The sequence below is a fragment of the Manis javanica genome, chromosome 6 (assembly GCF_040802235.1).
Source record: "Manis javanica isolate MJ-LG chromosome 6, MJ_LKY, whole genome shotgun sequence".
Taxonomy (NCBI): domain Eukaryota; kingdom Metazoa; phylum Chordata; class Mammalia; order Pholidota; family Manidae; genus Manis; species Manis javanica.
The window spans coordinates 55,440,280-55,462,523 of record NC_133161.1 but is presented as its reverse complement, the minus strand read 5'-3'; the positions used below and the strand labels follow the sequence as shown (position 1 = coordinate 55,462,523).

General features: G+C 36.7%; 1 protein-coding gene across 3 annotated transcripts in view; it reads left to right on the top strand.

Annotated features, from left to right (window-relative positions):
• HDAC9 (histone deacetylase 9) overlaps nucleotides 1-22,244 on the top strand; it is a 938,800-nt gene that overhangs the window by 686,539 nt on the left and 230,017 nt on the right. For all 3 annotated transcript variants that reach the window (XM_073238726.1, XM_073238727.1, XM_073238728.1), the window contains exon 20: nucleotides 8,820-8,927. In XM_073238726.1, coding sequence (XP_073094827.1) covers nucleotides 8,820-8,927 — 108 coding nt within the window. The remainder of the gene's footprint in view (nucleotides 1-8,819; nucleotides 8,928-22,244) is intronic.

Here is a 22,244-nt window from a genome sequence, read left to right as displayed (position 1 = left end):
TGAATTTTCAGTGTTTATGATAGAAAAATTGTATGTAGGGACCCACTTCATTTACCTTACAGTACATTATATCTATATTACCAGTCTGACCTCTGAAGTCATTTGAACATGTGGCTGCTGTTTTAGTCTAAATCGGTACCACCTCTATATGTGAATCTCTCTGGGCTCTTTTTTTTGTACTTATTCCTGTTCATATACTTTACTTATGTTGTTCATCTATTTCGTTAACACCAAGAAAATTCTTTACACTCTAGTTAACATTAAATTATACTTGCACATCTGAGGAAGTATTTAAGGAGAAGAGTGCTGTCATTGCTATTTTGGGGGCATAAATTATAGTACCAATGTATATTATGCACTGACAGATATGTTTGTGGACAGTTAAGTCAGAACTCTGATTATTTTGTGTGCTATGTATTGCACTTTTACTTTGCTATCCATTTATATGTACTCATTCTCAGAGTAAACAAACAAACAAAACTAAAAGCTATTATCTGTTTACTCAAAATGTTTGCAGAAATGCAGAGGTTTCTGAATAAGCAGAGAGTATGGTACACTCAGGAAGCATCTTTTTTTCTTAACAGAATCCTTATTATGTACCTTTGGTCATCTTAATTCATGCTCCTAATTCATAGTGGAATAAAGAAACTGTGAAAACAATGGGTTTTGAACACTATGCCCAGCTCTCAGAAGCTCAGAATCTGTTTCAAAGGAAGGGACCATTAAGAAGGGTAGGTGTATTCTAAAATGGCACTTCCACATTACTGCTCAACAAAATGAATCATGGTCTCTCCAAATAGCAGGCCTGCCATGGGTGCAGGGAGAAACCCAACATTTTCATGAACAACCATTTCGCAAGAGCTAGATTTAATAGGTAGAATTTATTTCCTTTTTATTTTTGGTGTGGATGCCAATAATCACATGAAGTCCTTGATCTTTTATTTTGCCACTGATGTTACATAATTATTTCTTTTTTGAAATCATTAAAAGAAATTGCAGCCCTTTCTTTGATGTATTACGGAGAGATAAGTTGGGGTTGGAGCAAAAGAATGGCAAGAGCTTTAAAGGTTTTTCCTGGCTCTGTCATGAACATTTGTGAAACTTAAAACAAGGAAAAAGGCAGAACAATCCTTAAAAGAAGTGTGTATTAATGTTGATTTTATTCAGGAAACAGAATTATTTGTAGAAATTCAGGAAAATAAAACTGTTGATAAAAATTATCCTTGGTTGTGTTCCAAATAAAAAGCAAGAAACGAAGCACAACTTTAGAAAAGTAGCATTTTCCTCCCTATTGTAACTCGTCTTTACCACATACTCTCTGGGATCTCTCTGTGCTTTCTCGTTTTGCTTCTCCATTCTTTCTCTATATGGTCCTTTTATTCTTGCCATATTCCATGAAGGATTTGGAAACAAACAAACATGAACTCTGTATGCATGTGTGTGTGTGTGTATCTGTGTGTGTGTGTATTTGAAGTAGATATGGTAATTGTTCAAAATTGAAAATATAACGAGCCAGGAACGAGATCAGCATATAAAACATGTGCTGTAGTAGCTAATATTTTTACTAGAGAAAGACCACAAATAGGACTTGCAGATTTCTAGCAGCCAGTATGAAGAAGGTAGCCTTGTTATTAAGGTGATTCTCAATGTTTCTAGGTCAGGAGTTTTCAACATTGGTATTTTTGACATTTGGGGCCAGGTAATTCTGGGTTGTACCGTCCTACTGCACTGTAAGATGTTGAGCTACATTCTTCTACCCAACAGAAGCCAGTGTAGCTGCCCCCTAGTCTTGACAACCAAAAATGTCTCCCCAAAATTCTCAAATGACCCTTGGGGACAAAACCACCCCCACTGGGAACCACCACTTTAGAATAATGGCAAATAAATTACACACTCAGGAAAAGTCAAACTCTTTCGGATACAATTTGTGGCATCCAAATATTTTAAATATCTTAGCACTTTTACATGGTAGATTTTCAATAATTTAAAGATAAAACATCCATGTAGGTCTTAGCTGATTTATTTTATTAGGAAAATCTTTGATTATACAAATATGATTAGAATTTTTTAAAAATAATTTTACTATTTATTCAGTTTTTAGTTTTTGATTTTGCTAGCATAAAAATCAGTATGGATTAATAACTCATATTGTCTTTTTTGGGGGTTCTCATTCCCCCTTCACTTATTAACAAGCTGACTAACCTCCCTAAATATCATGTACAAAACTGCTTAATAATAGCATCTATATCAGTGGTGGTTGTAAGAATTGTATGAGTTAATATAAGCAGAGAGCTTTGCCTGGGGCCTGAAACTGAAAATAAGTACTCTATGAGATGATAACCATTATTATTATTGTCATTATTATTTATAATGGGGGATACATAATATTCATTCATTCATTACTATTTATAAAGGAGAATATATTATACAACTGAAAACCTGAAATGTTCATATTAGTTTTCTATTACTTTCTCTATATATTTCCTGAACTGCATTCTGCTGTGACTCTGAGTGAATGAACCATGTTTCTACCATTCATATTTCATAAGTCTTGTTTGACTCAGCAGTGCTCCTTTTTATCCCTTATTCCCTTTCACTGCTAGTAAGAGAGAGTACAACATGAAGTTCTTTTAGATGTGGATAGTATTGTTTAGTGGCTAAATTTTTATGAAAAGATGTTTAGTGCTTTTTGGGCCCCTACTCTTCTTCCTATTACAGTTCCTCAATGTCTCCATAGAGAGAGCATTTTTCTAATTATTATAGAAAGCTCAGGTAATGACTAATATGACTAATTGCTGCATGCTTCTGATTGGCTGGAATTTTTTCTCCCATCTCTTGTTCTTTTCTTTTCTTTTCTTTTTCTAAAATCTATGAGTCCTGCTGGCCTCTGCTGATTATTCTGAGGCTTTCACATTGCTACTTATTCTGGATTCTCTGAGGTCCTTAACGAAGTGAAGAATTTGCTTCTCTCCCTCTTTACATTTTAATTTTTAAACTGATACCAAAATGTTATACTTCAATCTTATATTTTTTACAGAATTAAAAATGTATCACCTGTTTCAGTTTTTACTTATAGCCTTCTATCTCTCCATCCTTTTCTACTCTACTAAATAGATGTGAGTCCCTGGGGATACAGACTAGGAAGATCTCAGGGCCAGACTCTGTACTGTCTTCAGAGCTGTAGCTTGTCCTCTGGTGGCTAAATCTTCTTGAAGGGCCAAGTTTGTGTAATTCTGCCCTAGAGCATATTTTGGCCCTATCTCATCACATTTGCTTGGTTCCTCACACACATACTTTTTTGGGGAGAGCCTCACCTAAATTTCTGCACCACAGTTTTGGATGCAGGTTAGGTCTAGACCCTCCTACATAGTTATAAAGTGAGATGAACTTTTGGGAGACTATTTCCAGATTAATAGATTTTAATTCTGGCAATAAAATAAGGCCTCTATGGACAGTTATTCAGCAGACAACTAAAAATGCCTTCATGTTTTGTACATTAGATGCATTGTCAGAAGTATTTGAACGTTGAAGGCATACTGTTTTCTGGAAAGCTTGGAAAACATTACAGATGAATTCTGAGGGTGCTGGAAGGTGTATATTGTCAGATTCATTCTATAATACAATTATACACCACTAGTTGTATATGCAGCATATCCTGGGGTACTTCTGCTAAGGATCCTGGCTAGACTTTTCTCCGTGTCATCCGTCAGAGTAAATTCCTGACTTTGAAAAAACCACCCATGCTCATTCATGTGTGATGTATGCTTTTTCTGTTTTTTCCTAGTTACACTGATCTTCTCCACAATTAATAATTCAGCAGTCTCTTCGTGTTTGAATAGTCTCCTTTCAGTTTTAAAATTCTATCTCTTCAAGACCAACTTACTCTTGGACATAGTCTTTTTAGGTAATTGCTCAGTCTTTCAACTTCCTCTCCCAAGACATTATTTGGGCATCTGAAGGAGGGTAGAGAGCTGATGGGGTCCTTGGGTACTCATGCTGTACTCCGGATATCCAGGTTTCCATGGCAACCTCCTGGGCCACCTCATTGTTCCTGTCCTCCAGTATTTGCAGCTGAGATAGGAGCTGCCTTTATCCTGAGTCCCGATTTCACTGCAGGATGAAGCCTGGTGGGAGTCCCAGGCTCCAGCCACAGCATTCCAGTGCCGGAGCCCCCTGAGCTTCCAGGTGAACTCCACCTGACCCCAGCCCTGGCCACTCTACTTCAGAGGCTCTCCCATAGCATGTGCTTGGAGAACTGTGGGAACCTGGGGCTTTCACTGCACCATAGAGGATCTGAGCATCTAAGGAATGCTTCAGTCTGACCTTCCCTTTACTGTTTACACTACTCCATAGAGGTTTTTGTGTGGTGCCCACAGTTTAGTGCAGATGTGGACTTCAGAATTCCCAAGTGTAAATAAGAGCAAAGACTTGTTTATTATTGTGTCAATTTACCTAACATATTTTCATCTTTCTGGGATTTGCACACTTATCACCCTCTACTTTCCCTTCTTCTGTTGCACCTCTTTGGTTTGCTTTTCTCCAGTCTCTCAAGACTAGAGGAGGTGGCTTTTGGCTTTTCTTCTTCACATCAACTGCCATTTATAGCCTAGCTCAGCAAGCCTATAGCATTGCCCTGATGCTATCACTAATATAGGACTATAGGACCATCAGGTTAAATTCTTGATATGTAAAGGAATTTGGAAAAAATCCTCTTTAACCACAATATCCCAATTTTTATGTGTAGCCATGCAAACTCCTGTGTCAAATGTGAATTTCTTTACATTTCTTTTATATCAATCTTAATCTCCCTTTCATCTCATGTACCACGGCCGCCTAATGCATGTGTTCATATGTGCATCCTTATGTGTACACACACACACACACACACACACACATACACTCATCAGACAGAAGATAAGTAAATGTGGTGCATGGCAAGAAAAAGAGATAAAAATCGCATCGATTTTTTTCAAATTGTATTAATTTTATTTTTAAGAATTTGCATATCTAAACAATGCTAGCAAGATCTAAGTACCCAGCTAGTGCAGTTAACAGGATTTCTTTCTGCTCCACTGCCATTTCTTTCTCCTTTCCTTTCTTGGCCTAATCTAAACAATTTACATTATTTTCCATATCCAGAGCCAACTCTGTCCCACTCTCCTAATTTCTTTAACTTCAGCTACCAAATACTAGAGCACCTGTCTTCTTACAATTCTAAGCCCTCTGGTCTTTACTTCCACCATTATTTTATTACCATATCAGCTCCTGAATCCCTTTATGTATATCTGAGTCAATCTTTCTTACTCTTTTCCCTTCCTTTCCAGCCTTTCAGTATCCCATTTCATACCAAAAAACTCTATTAATTTTGGAGTCAACCATCCTTTCTCACATAGAGTTTTTTCCACTGTCAATAAGTCTTGCAGCACCTGAAATCAAAGCTCATATACAAAGGTGACCTTCTTTACCCTATCACTAACATAAGGAAAGGTTTTTGGCAATCTCTCTAACCAACAAGAGCCACATACAAGAAGGGAAAATACTTTTTTTGCCACTGAAAATGGCAGGAAGTGGATTTGGGAGTTGTGACAGGGATTATAGTAGGGAGAGTTCATGCCATGCATCCTTTCTTACCACTAGAGCTCTTATTAAACTATAACATGGCAAATACTTGTGGATAGCTTTTGGTAGCTGATTGTGGTAGCAGCTGGTCCTGAAACACCATTTGGAACACAATGTCTTGGGAAAATATGCCTATTAATTCACTTATGGACAAGCGTTTCAGATATAACCTGCTGGACCGAATGGTGTCCCTCCAAAATTCGTATGTTGAAGTCCTAATCCCTGATGTGATTGAATTTGGTAAGTTTTATAAGAATAATTAGGGTTAAATGAAGTCATAATGGTGGGGTCCTAATTTGATAGGACTGGTGGCCTTATAAGAGCCTGAGAGAGATCTGTCTTCTCCATGTATACTCACAGAAGAAAAGCCATGTGAAGACATAGTGAATAGGTAACTGTCTGCAAGCCAAGATGAAAACTGCACCAGAATTTCAATCAGAAACTGAATAGGCTGGCACCTTGACCTTGAACTTCCTAGCCTCCAGAACTGTGAGAAATGAAATTCTGTTGTTTAAGCCAGCCAGTCTGTGGTATTACATTATGGGAACTGGCACTGACTAAGACAAACCTGTTCATAAATTCAGAATTAAATACAATTATCCATTTATGAATAGATTGTATTTATAAAACTTGACCATTATTATCATTTATAGACCGAATATATATAAAACATAGGTTGAAATGGTATTTCAATAAACGTTTTTTATGTTTAACTATAAGTAAGTAAATGGATGATAAATCCTGCAGGTTGTTAAAGAGAACCTGTTTAGATATAATCCTACACTTTGGATGTGGTCAAAATCTCAAATATCCACTGAGCATCCTTGGGCCCAACACTCCCTGAATTAATAACCAGTACAGACTAAGTACCCATCAAATGTTATCTGAATTTAAAAGATAAATATGTTTATTAGTAGGGGTTTATACATCAAAATTGATGGCATAGATATAGGGTATTATCTCTACAAGAATATTTTCAGGAAGATAGAAAGATGTGGCCAGAAAGGTGGATGTCAGACAAAGTTATTTGTGGCTATTTAATTCTCCTTCTTATTATGGTTAAAAAGATACTGCTCTCAGCTGTTGGAGTATTTTTCTAATAAAATGTAGTATTTATAGCTTTGGGGGAAGAAATTTTCTTTTAAAAAAAGAAAAAGAAATCTTACAGTGTTATCTCAAAGTCAAGTAAAAAGGGAGTTTGGAATTACATGTGGTTTTGAGTGACCATTAAGTCTTCTAGGATTTATTAATTTGCCTTCCCAGCAATTTTGCTTTACCAGTAATTTTTGCTTGATTAATGAAGACTTTCTGTAGCACGTGTAGCTGTGTAATGGTTAAGCATTGGCTGAAAGCTATGTAACACAATATAATGTTGGGTTTTATTTTTTAACCATAAGAAACCATGTTCCTCAAGGATATGGTTACATGAAGTTCAGAGTACTACCTACACTGATATTGGGTCAGTAAAAAATTAAACTTTCAACTTAGTGGGCACTGTGTCCATTTGATGACTCCTTCACTTCTTAGCAAGTAGCATTGACACGATGATATTGACTGTGATACTGGCAGAATGTTCTTAGAAAGCAAAGTTTATTTCAAGAGTGTATAAAGAAATGTCCTGTCCAGGTCAGAGGTCTGTGTAATGGACATTGGACCAGCTGAGTAGTCTCTCTAAGCCACAGTGTACTTATTAGACTCATAAATGCCAGGCATTACAAAATGGGTATAATAATAGCCCAAATTATAGTAGCTAACATTTAATCCTCACCAAAATCATATGGAGATAGTACTTTAAGGAGTTGCCATGTCACAGGTAAGGGAACCAAGGCACAGAGACTTTAATGAATTGCCCAATGTCATTCAAGTTTTAGTGGCAAAGCCACAATTTCACTCAGACAGTTTGATTCCAGAAACTTCTCTTTTCACTACTATGCTGTTGTTGAGAGTATCTTGATTTTGTAGTTATGCACTATTTGTTTTCCTATATTATTTATTCTGTTCATGACAGAATTAAGTTGTTAATGATCTTTGAGGAAATGCGCTGAAAATGCCTAAGAAACCACTCAGTGCATTATAAATTTGTGTTGTTATTTATTGTGTTTGTTCCATGCCATTAAACTTCTTTAATTCTTTCTTTTTAAAATTATATTGTTTGGGATTTTCATTCTTTGGTATTTTCATTTTCATTTGAAAAGTCTTGATATTTGCAAGGTCACAAATTTCTTGTTGCATTTCCTAATGCTCCAAGTGAATGTAAATATTTCCTAAAATTGGAAACATACCATTCAACACTGTGATTTTTATATTAAATATTTTGTACATAAAAATGTGTAATATGTATAATTACAAACCACTTCTATTGCCCTTTTATTGTCTTTGTTATGTGTTCTCTTATTGCATGCATAAAAAAGAGCATACAGCATTTTATAAAGATAAATTGAAAATACTCGTTCATGCTTGTTTTCGTAATAGTGTTCTCTAGTGTAGAAGCAACCATGTATTTTAAAAGGCTTATCCAATTTTGCTAATACCAGTTTGCTGCCAAACTCCACTAAGTATTAGAAATTTAAGCTTCTACTTTGAAAATCAGATTGCTCCTTGCGATTGAACGTTGTGAGTGTTTTAAGTGCGAGAGCCGCACACTCTTCCGCTTGAGCTGGAGAGCCTGGACTGTAGTTGCTACTTCCTCCTCGCTGACTGCTGCTGCTGCCTGCCTCCTAATTGTCTTTGGCTCTCTGTAAACCTGCAGCCAGAAAGGTATTTGAATTTTCCCTCTGTAGCACTTGCAAATCCAATTTTTATGTATAGCTAAGTGCTCTTAGCTTTTCCTCTGTCTACTTTGGGGGCCTGATTTCTAGGAGGCCTGTAACTACGCCAGATCCGGCCTATGTAATGCTGTTTGTAATGAGAAATCTAAACAGGGAATGGCAGTGAGGCATGGCAGGAATGTGTTTCCATTGGAGAAGTCAGTGTAGAGAAAGAGTATAAGCAAAGCCGTGTCCAGAGGCCTTTTCAGCTGGCCGAGACGGAAACTAATGTTATTGTACATAGGCTGTTACCCTGCCAGCCCTTACAAATTTGCCTTCTCTCTCCCTTCCCCTCTTCTCAACTCCCCTCCCCCATTCTCCCTCTTTCATCTATCCCTTCCCCTTCTCTTCCACCCTCTCTCTTTCTGTGGACCCTGCCGACTGTTTGCTCAGGTGGACAGTGACACCGTTTGGAACGAGCTGCACTCGTCCGGTGCTGCACGCATGGCTGTGGGCTGTGTCATCGAGCTGGCTTCCAAAGTGGCCTCTGGAGAGCTGAAGGTGAGGTCTGGGTTGCATTAAGTGTGGGAAATCCAGAGAAGAAAATGAAACAGAGATGTTGTTGTTGGGGAATTGTGGGGAATATGGTGTGGTAATAAAAGGAAAGGGGTGGAGGGAAGAGGGCAGGGAGATGGCCACTAAGGTGTGATAATAACTAGTCTGTAGGTAGGTAGCAGCTGATCCTGTTCACAGGGCCTCTCTCCCCTTGGGAAAACTCTGTGGTCAGGGCTCGCTGGTGTTTTTAAAAACATAAAAATGGTGAGTAAAGCTATGATCCAGATTAAAAATACCCAGTATATACATATCTATCATGCCCTCCTGGGATTCTCTTTTGAAGCAATTTAAAAAATATGATTACTGAGTGCTATGTATAAGCTCAGAATACCACCCAGAGAGAGGTGTGGGGCGGGGGAGAAAGGTAAATACCAGACGGGAAGGATTGGGAGGAAGAAGGAAATTGTTGATTAGAGGGGTAATGATCCAGAGTATGTTTTTTCATGAAAGAACTTCAAAAATGGGCTATGCTTTATTGTTCTTTTCTTTTTACGGTCTCTTCTTTTCTACATCATGAAAAAGAACAATGTCCAAACCCCAGCTTTTCCTAGTCTAAACAATTTATAAAAGCCAGAGACCTGACAGACGTTGACATTTTATTTGGTATTTTTACAGTGCTATTTAAAGGTATGCCATGTGCGTCTTGAATGCAGTTGCCCCAATAAACTTTTTTGGTGCTAACATGGCTTTTTAATACACTAGTTCACACACTTCATAATGAAATCTGGGTGGTGATTGATTTGGTATTTTTAACAATTATAGGGCTAAACAGCATAGGCATGGTGAGCTTTGTTAATCTAAAGTAGAATCTAATTAGGACTATTTTTCTTTATATCTAATTCAGTCACACCTGACTGTTCCACTTGTGATTAAAAATACAGGGGAGGAATGTTCATTGTACAATACACTGTCCCAGAAGTCTCTGCCATAACACTTTAAAAAGAACCTACTTGAAATATAATTTTGGTAAAGTAGACTGTATTAAAATAAATGCATATTAAATATATATGTATATACATATATATTAAAGATATATATATATAAGCCTTGTATGTTGTTGACATGATCAGTATCAGGATGGTAATTGCTCATCTCTTGGGATTTATGGGGCCATTAGTATGGTGCTTACTACTCAGTCTTTATCTTTGGCAATGAGCTATTGAAGAGAAGAAAGGAATCAACCTTATGGAGAGTTTGGCTGTCTATCAGTAACACTTCAGGAATAATTATTTCTGTTTAAGTATGTCGCTTCTAGCACTGAAATAAATTGACATTTTCAAAGAATAATATTTGAGGGTCTTATTTTCAAGGAATTTAAATGATAGACAATAGCCAGACCACAATATTATGATTTTTAAAAGATGATGCTGGCACAGACCCACTTAATAACAACAACTAAAAAAATGATTATTTTAGCATTCACAATTTCTCATTGTTTTGTTTCTATAGAAGTTTAATTAATTCAGAATCCTTATCAAGGAGAATGCCCACATATTACACTCAAAATTATCATCATTATTAATCTCACAGAGTGCAGAATTGCCAAATGTATGTATGAAGAGTGTTGAACAAAACCTAGTTCTATTTTTTAGGAGGTAGTCATTTAAATAATCAATTACAAAGTGTCAATAACATATAGTATGGACATGCTGACCACCAGCTGTACTAACATTGACTATTTATGTTAAGAACCAGGATTCATACAAATGCTTTTTCTCCCCTTGATTGAAAAAATCAGCAGGTAGTTAAAGAAGAAAAGACAAGATAGAGGAAAAGTCAGCCTAAGAATCAAAAAGTCTTGGTATAGACTCTGCACTCAAAGGCTGTGTCATTTGTGGCAACTCACTTAACTTCGCTGAGCCTTAGTTTCTTACTCTGCAAAATCAGCAGGGTAGAACCAATAATGTTGAAGGTTGTGTTCAGTGCTGGCATTCTGGGCTATTTGCAAATGAAAAGTGTATCTGATTCTCAATCATAAATACTGTGATATACCGAATAGTAGATATTCCAAAACTAATTTCAATTTACCTTAGTGTGTATTCCAGATTTTGCAGCTGGTTTATCCTTCTGATTGTTAAGATCAAAGTAAAAGTCCAAGAGAGGCAGGAGGACCATAATAGAGGTAACAGTTCTGACAGATGAAAAGACTGAACCCCTTGTTTGCTAATAATCTGGGGAGGCCTATGGGAATGCCATGTAGGAAAGGCAGCAGTCACAAATAACTTGTGGTCCCAGGGAAGAACTGAGGTAAAGTGCTATGTTTAGGAACCTCTAGATAACCAAAAATGTTACTCGGTGTTTACTTGTCCCAGAATCCAATATGGTAGGGCTGGTACAGCTGCTGACCAGGACCATTAATAATCATAGAATCAGTTCATTCAGATAGGGGAAGGAAGTTGGAAAGTCTGTTTGAGGACGGTGGTAAGTTACCCTCTGATGAGAGATGTAAAAAGAGAAAACTTTAGTCTTTTGGTTTTTGTTTTCTTTGCATCTACATTTAGTTCTCATGTGTTGTACTGCATTCTCCCAGTAAATCAATCACTTAATGAAACAACAGTGGCATATTATAATATAGCATTTTGTGTGACTATACTCATTTTGTTTGGAAAATAGAGGAGTAAAGAGCTTTATTTCAAAGAGGGTAGGCCTGGATGGAATGCTGAACTGAGAGGTGGGAGACAGCTTGAGGGAGGTCACTGAACTCAGAGGATGGGTACCTACAAAATAAGAAATTTGCACAAAAAAGGACTATGCCAAAGACAAATTTGATTACTTGGATTTTTGTTTTATGCTGAACTTGATCATGACCACTGCCGTAATGTTCCACAGGTTCTGTCCATTCTTTACCTAGGTGTACTGATGGGCTGAACGCATTAGAAGAATGAGTCAGGTGTAGGGAGTGGTCACATGTTGATGCTTAAATAGACAGTGTGCAGTAAACTGCAAAGGTAATTGGCATGTATCTGGTGCTGAATAGATATGCTAAATGGAATTCTGTGGAAATTATGGAGACTTTCAAGTTTTCCAGGTTTTTCACCAGATATATTTAAAAACAAAACTATGCAAGAGGAAATTTCTCAAAAATCTTCAGATGCCCAAATTGGCTATTTCTCAGATTCTCGTACTAAGAAATACAGATATTCTGAAAATGGTGAAATGTTTAATGTATTAGAAACTATAATTGGAAGAAGAGTTCTTTCAAAATGGTTTTGTTTTATGGGACAGTTAATAAAGTAGGTCTAGAAATAGAAAGATCTCTAGAAAGATGAACATTTTTTCAAGTTATAAATGGTTAAATCATTGATTCAAATAATGGCACAAAACATGTTGTGTACCTTAAATGTATACAATATTTGAATTATACCTCAGTAACACTGGAAAAAATGGTTCAATACTCACTAACCTTTAATATGAGGATTCATTTTAGTGCAATTTTGACAGTGCTATAATGTTGTCATAAAAAAGTAAAACTTGCTTTAGCTGTCTGAAAATTTTTGTCAAAAAAATCCCACCTGATTATCTGAACAATAAATGGTTTTCTTTAAAATTTGAATGGAAATTGTGATGTCATGTCATGTTGGTAATAATACCTGCTCTACACTGAGTTCCTACTATAGGCTGATCATTTTACATATAATTCACCATTCATCTCACAGTGGCCCTTCAAGTAAGTATAGCCAATAGGATATCAGCTCAGAGATACCAAGTAATTTTAAGATCCTGAACTAAGTTTAATAAATGGCAAAGCCTGTAAATCTCACAATCCTGTATTCTCCTTTAACTACATTCTAAGGAATTTCTTATAGAGGTAGCATAAATATATAAGAAAAAAGGTTAAAGTGATCTCTTTCAAATGGTCTAGATCCTCCCTTTTCTTTGCTATGAAACATTTAATACATACAAGATAACAAGTTACATTAATAACTTTCAAAAACATAATAAATAAATACCTGTGAACCCTTCATCTAACTTAGGAAACAGTTCTTTGCTAACACTATTCAAGTTCTCTCAGCACTTAACCCTATCGTTTTGATCCAGAAGTAATCATTATCTGTTGTTTTTTAAATTCTTCCTTGTCCTTTCTTTAATAGTTTTAATGATATGTTTTTGCCTTTATACACATGGAATCTTATCAGATGTATCAGTCCTCAGATTTCTTTCCTGCAACTTAAAATCATGTTGTGAGGATTTATCCGTATAGATTTATATAGTTGTGATCCATTCCTTTTCATTGCTGTAAAATATTCCCTTGTATCTTAATTTGTTTATTAATTCTTCTTTTGAACATTTTGGTTGTTTCCAGGTTTTTGTTCTTTTGAACAGTGCTGCTATGAACACTCATGGACATGCCTGCTGTTTCACTATGGCAAAACTAAGAGTAAAATGGCAAGCTCCTAGGCTAGAAACATAGGAAATTTTAGTAAGTGCTTCAAATAGAATTCCAAAGTCACTTGGCCACAATGACATCAGCAAAAATGGTTAGTTTAAACCTCTGAAAATTATTTTCTTCATAAAATAAGTGACGAACTGGCAAAATTTATCAGGATTAATTTTTTAGAAACTCTGGAAACCAACCAAAATCTTGCAACAACTCAGGAAGCATGTATTCAAAACAAAACCAGCTGAAACTTGGTAAGAACAGTGAGCTTTGTGGTGTTTTAATTCTCCCTATTCTCATCTTATCCTCCATAGCTCCGCAGTAGCATTAACAAATAACAGCCTGTGTTCTCAGTGAACACCGGTGACTTGGCAGTCTCCAGAGGGGGCAGGTGGGATTGGAGCTTCTTCAAAGCCTCATTCCCAGAGAATTGTCATTATTTGGCATGTGTGGTGCTGCACTACAAGATCCACTTGCAAGGCTGTCTTTATTTGACCTGACTTGGATCTCACCTAACAGCAGCCCTTTCCCAGAAGCATTTGTTGAGAAAAAATTAAAGGCAATTGATTAACTTCATGGTCAACAGAGGAGAAAATAATAGACTAACAAAAAACTTCAAAGAAAAAACTGGGAATGAAGTGTGCAAGGGCTGTGAAAAGTCCCATCAGATTCCTAAGAACCCACAAAGCCACATGCATGATATGGCTGTGTTCACACCCAGGAAAGACCTGAGGAGGCTCTAAGATCTCATTTCAAGCTGACTGAGGCTCCGCTCAGACCAAGTGAAAGCCAAGGTGTAGTTGTCAGCTGCCTGGCTGAGTACTGAAAGTATATCCAGCACAGATACACACACACACACACACACACGCATACATACACACACACACAGGTGCTTGAGAAAGGCTGGGGACTGTTGATTCTAGGCATTTAAGGAAATTTCTGTCCAATCATTAACTGACTGCTAAATTAACCAAGCACAGACTTCAGTGCTATGCTCAGCATAGAATAGATTTTACAGAATTAGTGCAGCAAAGTCAATAAACAAAACAGTAACAAATCCTGGGGAAGGATGAAAATCTGATTTCCAAAGTTGCCATGTTATATTGATTTTTAATTTTAATGCCCAGTTTTTAACATAAAATTATGAGACATTCAAAGCAACATATGAATCTACATGAAATAAAGAGCACCAGAAAAAGTAACCACATAAATGCATAAAAATGATAATGTAACAGTATTTTCTGTTTCTGTTTTTCTCCTCTGAGATTTAAAGCACAACTGCCTAAAACAATAAGCATAAATCAGTGTTGATAGGCACATGGTCTATAAAGATGTAAACTGTATGACAATAACAGCACAAAGAAGGGCATTAGGAATGGAGCTATAAAATAGCAAAACAATCCCAAATAAAAGCTTTGGGATACTATTGAAATTTGGATCTTGTCTAAACTAGATTGTTAGAAGTTAAGATGCTAATTATAATCCACTGGGCAACTGGTAATAAAATAACTCAAAAGATACATGAAATGACAAGGAAATTAAATTGGTACCATAGAGAATAGCTATTTAACTGAAAAGAAGGCAGTAATGGAGGAATCACTTTTGTCTATTGTTGGCATTTTCAGATTTTTAAATGTTTCCCAGTCTTGTGGGTATAAAACATCATGTTATAATGAATCTCTTTTATTAGGTATAGAGAAATCAATATGTTATATCTGCTTAAACCTTTTGTTAATATTTCATAATTATCTCAAAGTTTTTTGTCCTCAGTTATATTTGTATGATATTAATATAGCATTGTTAGCTTTTTTTCTCCTGGCATTTGCTTCATTCGTCATTTACTATCCCTTTTCTCTTAAACTTTCTCTATGGTAGAGCAATCTATCCCCTATAAATAGCTCATGGTTGGATTTTGTTTTCTACTTTGACTATATATTTTAATTGGGGAATTCAGTTCATTCTACTTATGACTGGCAGTATACACAAACGTGTTTCTATCATCACATGTTGTTTTTTTCTCTTTGCCCTACTATTTTGTGTGTACTCTTTCCTTCATTTAGTCCTTATTTGTTTTCAATGGAAAGTTTTTTCTCACTGAGTGTTACCTCTGGTTTTTTTTTAAATACACACATAATTCTATTTTAGTAGCTACCTTTTAAAATTTAATCTGTTTAATAGATCCTAAAGTGAATCACTCTCTTTGTTCTCCTTACTAAAAAAAGAAGAACTTTAGAATATTTTAAAGGCAATTATCTTATCCTAACTTGTGTGCTATTATGGTTCAGTACTTTAGCTTTATCTTTTTAAAAAATAATATCACTAATGAGATATTATTATACTGTTTTAAACCATCAGTATGTCATTCTACTTGCCCACATATTTGCCATTCTCCTTATTCATCATTTATCTTGGTATCTGAAATCTCCATTCTGGGATTGTTTTCTTTCTTCCAGTACATTTTTTAGAAGTTTCTGAACTGATGGTCTATCACTTCTTGTTTATCTATGACATCTTTTCCTTTTTTTTATTCTTTTTTTTATTAAGGTATCATTGATATACACTATTATGAAGGTTTCACAAGAAAAACAATGTGGTTATTGCATTCATCCTTATTATCAAGTCCCCCCCCCATATCCTATTGCAGTCACTGTCCATCAGTGTAGTAAGATACCACAGAGTGCCTATTTGTCTTCTCTGAGCTGCACTGTCTTTCCCATGACTCCACACACACCATGTGCACCAATCACGACACCCCACAGTCCACTTCTCCCTCCCGTCCCATCCATCCTCCCCCACGCCTTCCTTTGGTAACCACTAGTCCCTTCCTGGAGTCTGTGAGTCTGCCACTATTTTGTTCCTTCAGTTTTGCTTTATTGTTATATTCCACAAATGAGGGAAATCATTTGGTACTTATCTTTCTCTGCCTGACATTTCACTGAGCATAATTCCCTCTAGCTTCATCCATGTTGTTGCAAATGGTAGGATTTGTTTCTTTCTTATAATGAACAGTATTCCATTGTTTATATGTACCACCTCTTCTTTTTTCTTTTTATTGAGGGTAGTTGACACACAGTATTACATTAGTTTCAGGTGTACAACACAGTGATTCAACATTTATATACATGATAATTCTAGCTACCAGCTATCACCATACAAAGTTGTTACAATATTTTGACTATATTCCTTATGCTATACATTACATCCCAGTTACTTACTTATTTTACAATTGGAAGTCTGTACTTTTTTTTTTTTTTTGAGAGGGCATCTCTCATATTTATTGATCAAATGGTTGTTCACAACCATAAAATTCTGTATAGGGGAGTCAATGCTCAATGCACAATCATTAATCCACCCAACGCCTAATTTTCGTCAGTCTCCAATCTTCTGAAGCATAACGAACAAGTTCTTACATGGAAAACAAATTCTTTCATAGTGAATAAGTTACATGGTGAATATTACAAGGGCAGTCATCACAGAAACTTTCAGTTTTGATCATGCATTATGAACTATAAACAATCAGTTCAAATATGAATATTCGTTTGATTTTTATACTTGATTTATATGTGGATACCACATTTCTCTATTATTATTATTTTTAATAAAATGCTGAAGAGGTAGGTAGATGCAAGATAAAGGTAGAAAACATAGTTTAGTGTTGTAAGAGAGAAAATGTAGATGATCAGGTGTGTGCCTGTAGACTGTGTCAATCCAAGCTAGACAAGGGCAATAAAACATCCACGGATGCAGAAGATTTCTCTCAAAACAGGGGGGGTGAGGTTCTAAGCCTTACCTCTGTTGATCCCCAATTTCTCACCTGATGGCCCCCCTGCGACTGTGCCTGTCTTAGGTTGTTCCTCCCTTGAGGAATCTTACCCGTCACTGGCTAACCAGTCATCTTCTGGGGCCATACAGGGAAATATGAAGTTGGTAAGTGAGAGAGAAGCAATATTGTTTGAGAAGGTTAGCTTTTTACTTCTTTGCATATTTATGCCCTGTGGCTTCTATGCCCAGCATTTGTCTTGAGGTATCTTGACCACTTGGAAGAATTATGATACTCGGTAAATTAGATATGAGGCACTAATTCTATTTAAGGGTTGTAATTAGGAAGGAAGAAGAAAAGCTATAGAAGTAGCAGGCGGAAGAAAACATGGGAAGATTGATTATTTCTTTGAAATATCTTCTTGTAGAGTAACTTCAGCATGTATAGGTTTTAAACTACTAATTAAATTGCACACACACATTAACATAAAAGGAGTACAGTTACATAACCAAAGCAGACCTATAATTACCAGCCATCTCCAGTGAAACCAAGAAAACCAGTTAGGCACCTTAGGCATTTGTGAAAACTTATCTATGATATGGTGGATATTGTCCAACTGAACTTGAACAGTCTGAGAGAAATCAGACAAATTAAAACAACCCATTCCTGGGGATTGTTCACATCCCATATGTTCTTTTAACAGTAGATAGTCTGTAGTTGTAAGATTTTGGAGCGCTACAATTTGCACTTCTCCTAATTCTTGGTTGAGTTCCAACAGTGTAGATCCAGTCAAATTTGTTGTTTTACTGTATGCACAGGCCAGCTTGGATATCTCCCTCTTCATTCCCATGGCAAGTCCAGGAACTGGTGGGATGAGTGCATCTACAGCTGAAGCAGTGCGTGGATCTTTGTTGGGGTTTTTTGATGATCCTCTTCTGGTATGAGTCTTCCAGAGAGTGCTGATGTTGGAAGTTCTTTTTCTTATCATATCTTAGTTCATTTTCTGGGTAGTCAAATTAGGCTTTTATCTTCTGTATAAATACAAACAGACCCTTTGCCCACACTTTGATATGCCCTTTATACCATTGTGTAGAACTCATTGGAGGTCACCACACAGGAACTGCTTTTTTTTTTTCAAGAGAAAGGAATATTATCAGAAAAATGTACCTCCATAGCCAATCATCTGACACCCTTTAAGTGGTCAAAATTAAGGATATTTAAAGCATGCACTAATCGTTGATTTACAGTTAGTTTTATCCTATCAGGGAGTAATCCCCCTTTTCTTTCTTTCTTTTTTTTTGTTATCATTAATCTACACTTAAATGAAGAATATTATGTTTACTAGGCTCTCCCCTATACCAGGTCCCCCCTTTACAGTCACTGTCCATCAGCATAGCAAAATGTTGTAGAATCACTACTTGTCCTCTCTGTGTTGTACAGCCCTCCCCTTTCTCCCACCCCACCATGCATGCTAATCTTAATACCCCCCTTCTTCTCCTCCCCCTTATCCCTCCCTACCCACCCATCCTCCCCAGTCCCTTTCCCTTTGGTACCTGTTAGTCCATTCTTGGGTTCTGTGATTCCGCTGCTGACTTATTCCATCAGTTTTTCCTTTGTTCTTATACTCCACAGATGAGTGAAATCATTTGGTATTTCTCTTTCTCTGCTTGGCTTATTTCACTGAGCATAATACCCTCCAGCTCCATCCATGTTGCTGCAAATGGTAGGATTTGCCCTCTTCTTATGGCTGAGTAGTATTCCATTGTGTATATGTACCACTTCTTCTTTATCCATTCATCTATCGATGGACATTTAGGTTTCTTCCAATTCTTGGCTATTGTAAATAGTGCTGCGATAAACATAGGGGTGCATCTGTCTTTCTCAAACTTGATTGCTGCGTTCTTAGGGTAAATTCCTAGGAGTGGAATTCCTGGGTCAAATGGTAGGTCTGTTTTGAGCATTTTGATGAACCTCCATACTGCTTTCCACAATGGTTGAACTAATTTACATTCCCACCAGCAGTGTAGGAGGGTTCCCCTTTCTCCACAGCCTCGCCAACATTTGTTGTTGTTTGTCTTTTGGATGGCAGCCATCCTTACTGGTGTGAGGTGATACCTCATTGTAGTTTTAATTTGCATTTCTCTGATAATTAGCGATGTGGATAATTTCATGTGTCTGTTGGCCATCTGCATTTCTTTTTTGGAGAACTGTCTGTTCAGTTCCTCTGCCCAGTTTTTAATTGGGTTATTTGTTTTTTGTTTGTTGAGGCATGTGAGCTCTTTATATATTCTGGACATCAAGCCTTTATCGGATCTATCATTTTCAAATATATTCTCCCATACTGTAGGGTTCCTTTTTGTTCTATTGATGGTATCTTTTGCTGTACAGAAGCTCTTCAGCTTAATATAGTCCCACTTGTTCATTTTTGCTGTTGTTTTCCTTGCCCGGGGAGATATGTTCAAGAAGAGGTCACTCATGTTTATGCCTAAGAGGTTTTTGCCTATGTTTTTTTCCAAGAGTTTAATGGTTCCATGACTTACATTCATGTCTTTGATCCATTTTGAGTTGGCTTTTGTGTATAGGGTTAGACAATGGTCCAGTTTGATTCTCCTACATGTAGCTGTCCAGTTTTGCCAGCACCATCTGTTGAAGAGACTGTCATTTCACCATTGTATGTCCATGGCTCCTTTATCAAATATTAATTGACCATATATGTCTGGGTTAATGTCTGGATTCTCTAGTCTGTTCCATTGGTCTGTGACTCTGTTCTTGTGCCAGTACCAAATTGTCTTGATTACTATGGCTTTGTAGTAGAGCTTGAAGTTGGGGAGTGAGATCCCCCTACTTTATTCTTCTTTCTCAGGATTGCTTTGGCTATTTGGGGTCTTTGGTGTTTCCATATGAATTTTTGAATTATTTGTTCCAGTTCATTGAAGAATGTTGCTGGTAGTTTCATAGGGATTGCATCAAATCTGTGTATTGCTTTGGGCAGGATGGCCATTTTGATGATATTAATTCTTCCTAGCCACAAGCATGGGATCAGTTTCCATCTGTTAGTGTCCCCTTTAATTTCTCTTAAGAGTGACTTGTAGTTTTCAGAGTATAAGTCTTTCACTTCTTTGGTTAGGTTTATTCCTAGGTATTTTATTTTCTTTGATGCAATTGTGAATGGAGTTGTTTTCCTGATTTCTCTTTCTATTGGTTCATTGTTAGTGTATAGGAAAGCCACAGATTTCTGTGTGTTGATTTTGTATCCTGCAACTTTGCTGTATTCCGATATCAGTTCTAGTAATTTTGGGGTGGAGTCTTTGGGGTTTTTTATGAACAGTATCATGTCATCTGCAAATAGTGACAGTTTAACTTCTTCTTTACCACTCTGGATTCCTTGTATTTTTTGGTTTTCTCTGATTGCCGTGGCTAGGACCTCCAGTACTATGTTAAATAACAGTGGGGAGAGTGGGCATCCCTGTCTAGTTCCTGATCTCAGAGGAAAAGCTTTCAGCTTCTCGCTGTTCAATATAATGTTGGCTGTGGGTTTATCATAGATGACCTTTATTATGTTGAGGTACTTGCCCTCTATTCCCATTTTGCTGAGAGTTTTTATCATGAGTGGATGTTGAACTTTGTCAAATGCTTTTTCAGCATCTATGGAGATGATCATGTGGTTTTTGTCTTTCTTTTTGTTAATGTGGTGGATGATGTTGATGGGCTTTCAGATGTTGTACCATCCTTGCATCCCTGGGATGAATCCCACTTGGTCATTGTGTACGATCCTTTGAAGTATTTTTAAATTTGGTTTGCTAATATTTTGTTGAGTATTTTTGCATCTATGTTCATCAGGGATATTGGTTTGTAGTTTTCTTTTTTGTGGGGTCTTTGCCTGGTTTTGGTATTAGGGTGATGTTGGCTTCATAGTATGAGTTTGGGAGTATCCCCTCCTCTTCTATTTTTTTAAAAACTTTAAGGAGAATGGGTATTATGTATTCCCTGTATATCTGATAAAATTCCAAGGTGAATCCATATGGCCCGGGGGTTTTGTTCTTTGGTAGTTTTTTGATTACCGCTTCAATTTTGTTGCTGGTAATTGGTCTGTTTAGATTTTCTGTTTCTTTCTGGGTCAGTCTTGGAAGGTTGTATTTTTCTAGGACGTTGTCCATTTCTCCTAGGTTTCCCAGCTTGTTAGCATATAGGTTTTCACAGTACTCTCTAATAATTCTTTATATTTCTGTGGGGTCCATCGTGATTTGTCCTTTCTCATTTCTGATAGTGTTGATTTCTATTGACTCTCTTTTCCTCTTAATAAGTCTGGCTAGAGGCTTATCTATTTTGTTTATTTTCTCGAAGAACCAGGTCTTGGTTTAATTGATTTTTGCTGTTGTTTTATTCTTCTCAATTTTATTTATTTCTTCTCTGATCTTTATTATGTCCCTCCTTCTGCTGACCTTAGGCCTCATTTGTTCTTCTTTTTCCAATTTCAATAATTGTGACATTACACCATTCATTTGGGATTGTTCTTCCTTTTTTAAATATGCCTGGATTGCTATATACTTTCCTCTTGAGACTGCTTTTGCTGTGTCCCACAGTAGTTGGGGCTTTGTGTTGTTGTTGTCATTTGTTTCCATATATTGCTGGATCTCCATTTTGATTTGGTCATTGATCCATTAATTATTTAGGAGCGTATTGTGTAGCCTCCATGTGTTTGTGAGCCTTTTTGCTTTCTTTGTACAGTTTATTTCTAGTTTTATGCCTTTGTGGTCTGAAAAGTTGGTTGGTAGGATTTCAGTCTTTTGGAATTTACTGAGGCTCTTTTTGTGGCCTAGTATGTGGTCTATTCTGGAGAATGTTCCATGTGCCCTTGAGAAGAATGTGTATCCTGTTGCTTTTGGATGTAGAGTTCTATAGATACCTATTAGGTCCATCTGTTCTAGTGTGTTGTTCAGTGCCTCTGTGTCCTTACTTATTTTCTGTCTGGTGGATCTGTCCTTTGGAGTGAGTGGTTTGTTGAAGTCTCCTAGAATGAATGCATTGCATTCTATTTCCTCCTTTAGTTCTGTTAGTATTTGTTTCAGGTATGTTGGTGCTCCTGTATTGGGTGCATGTATATTTATAATGGTTATATCCTCTT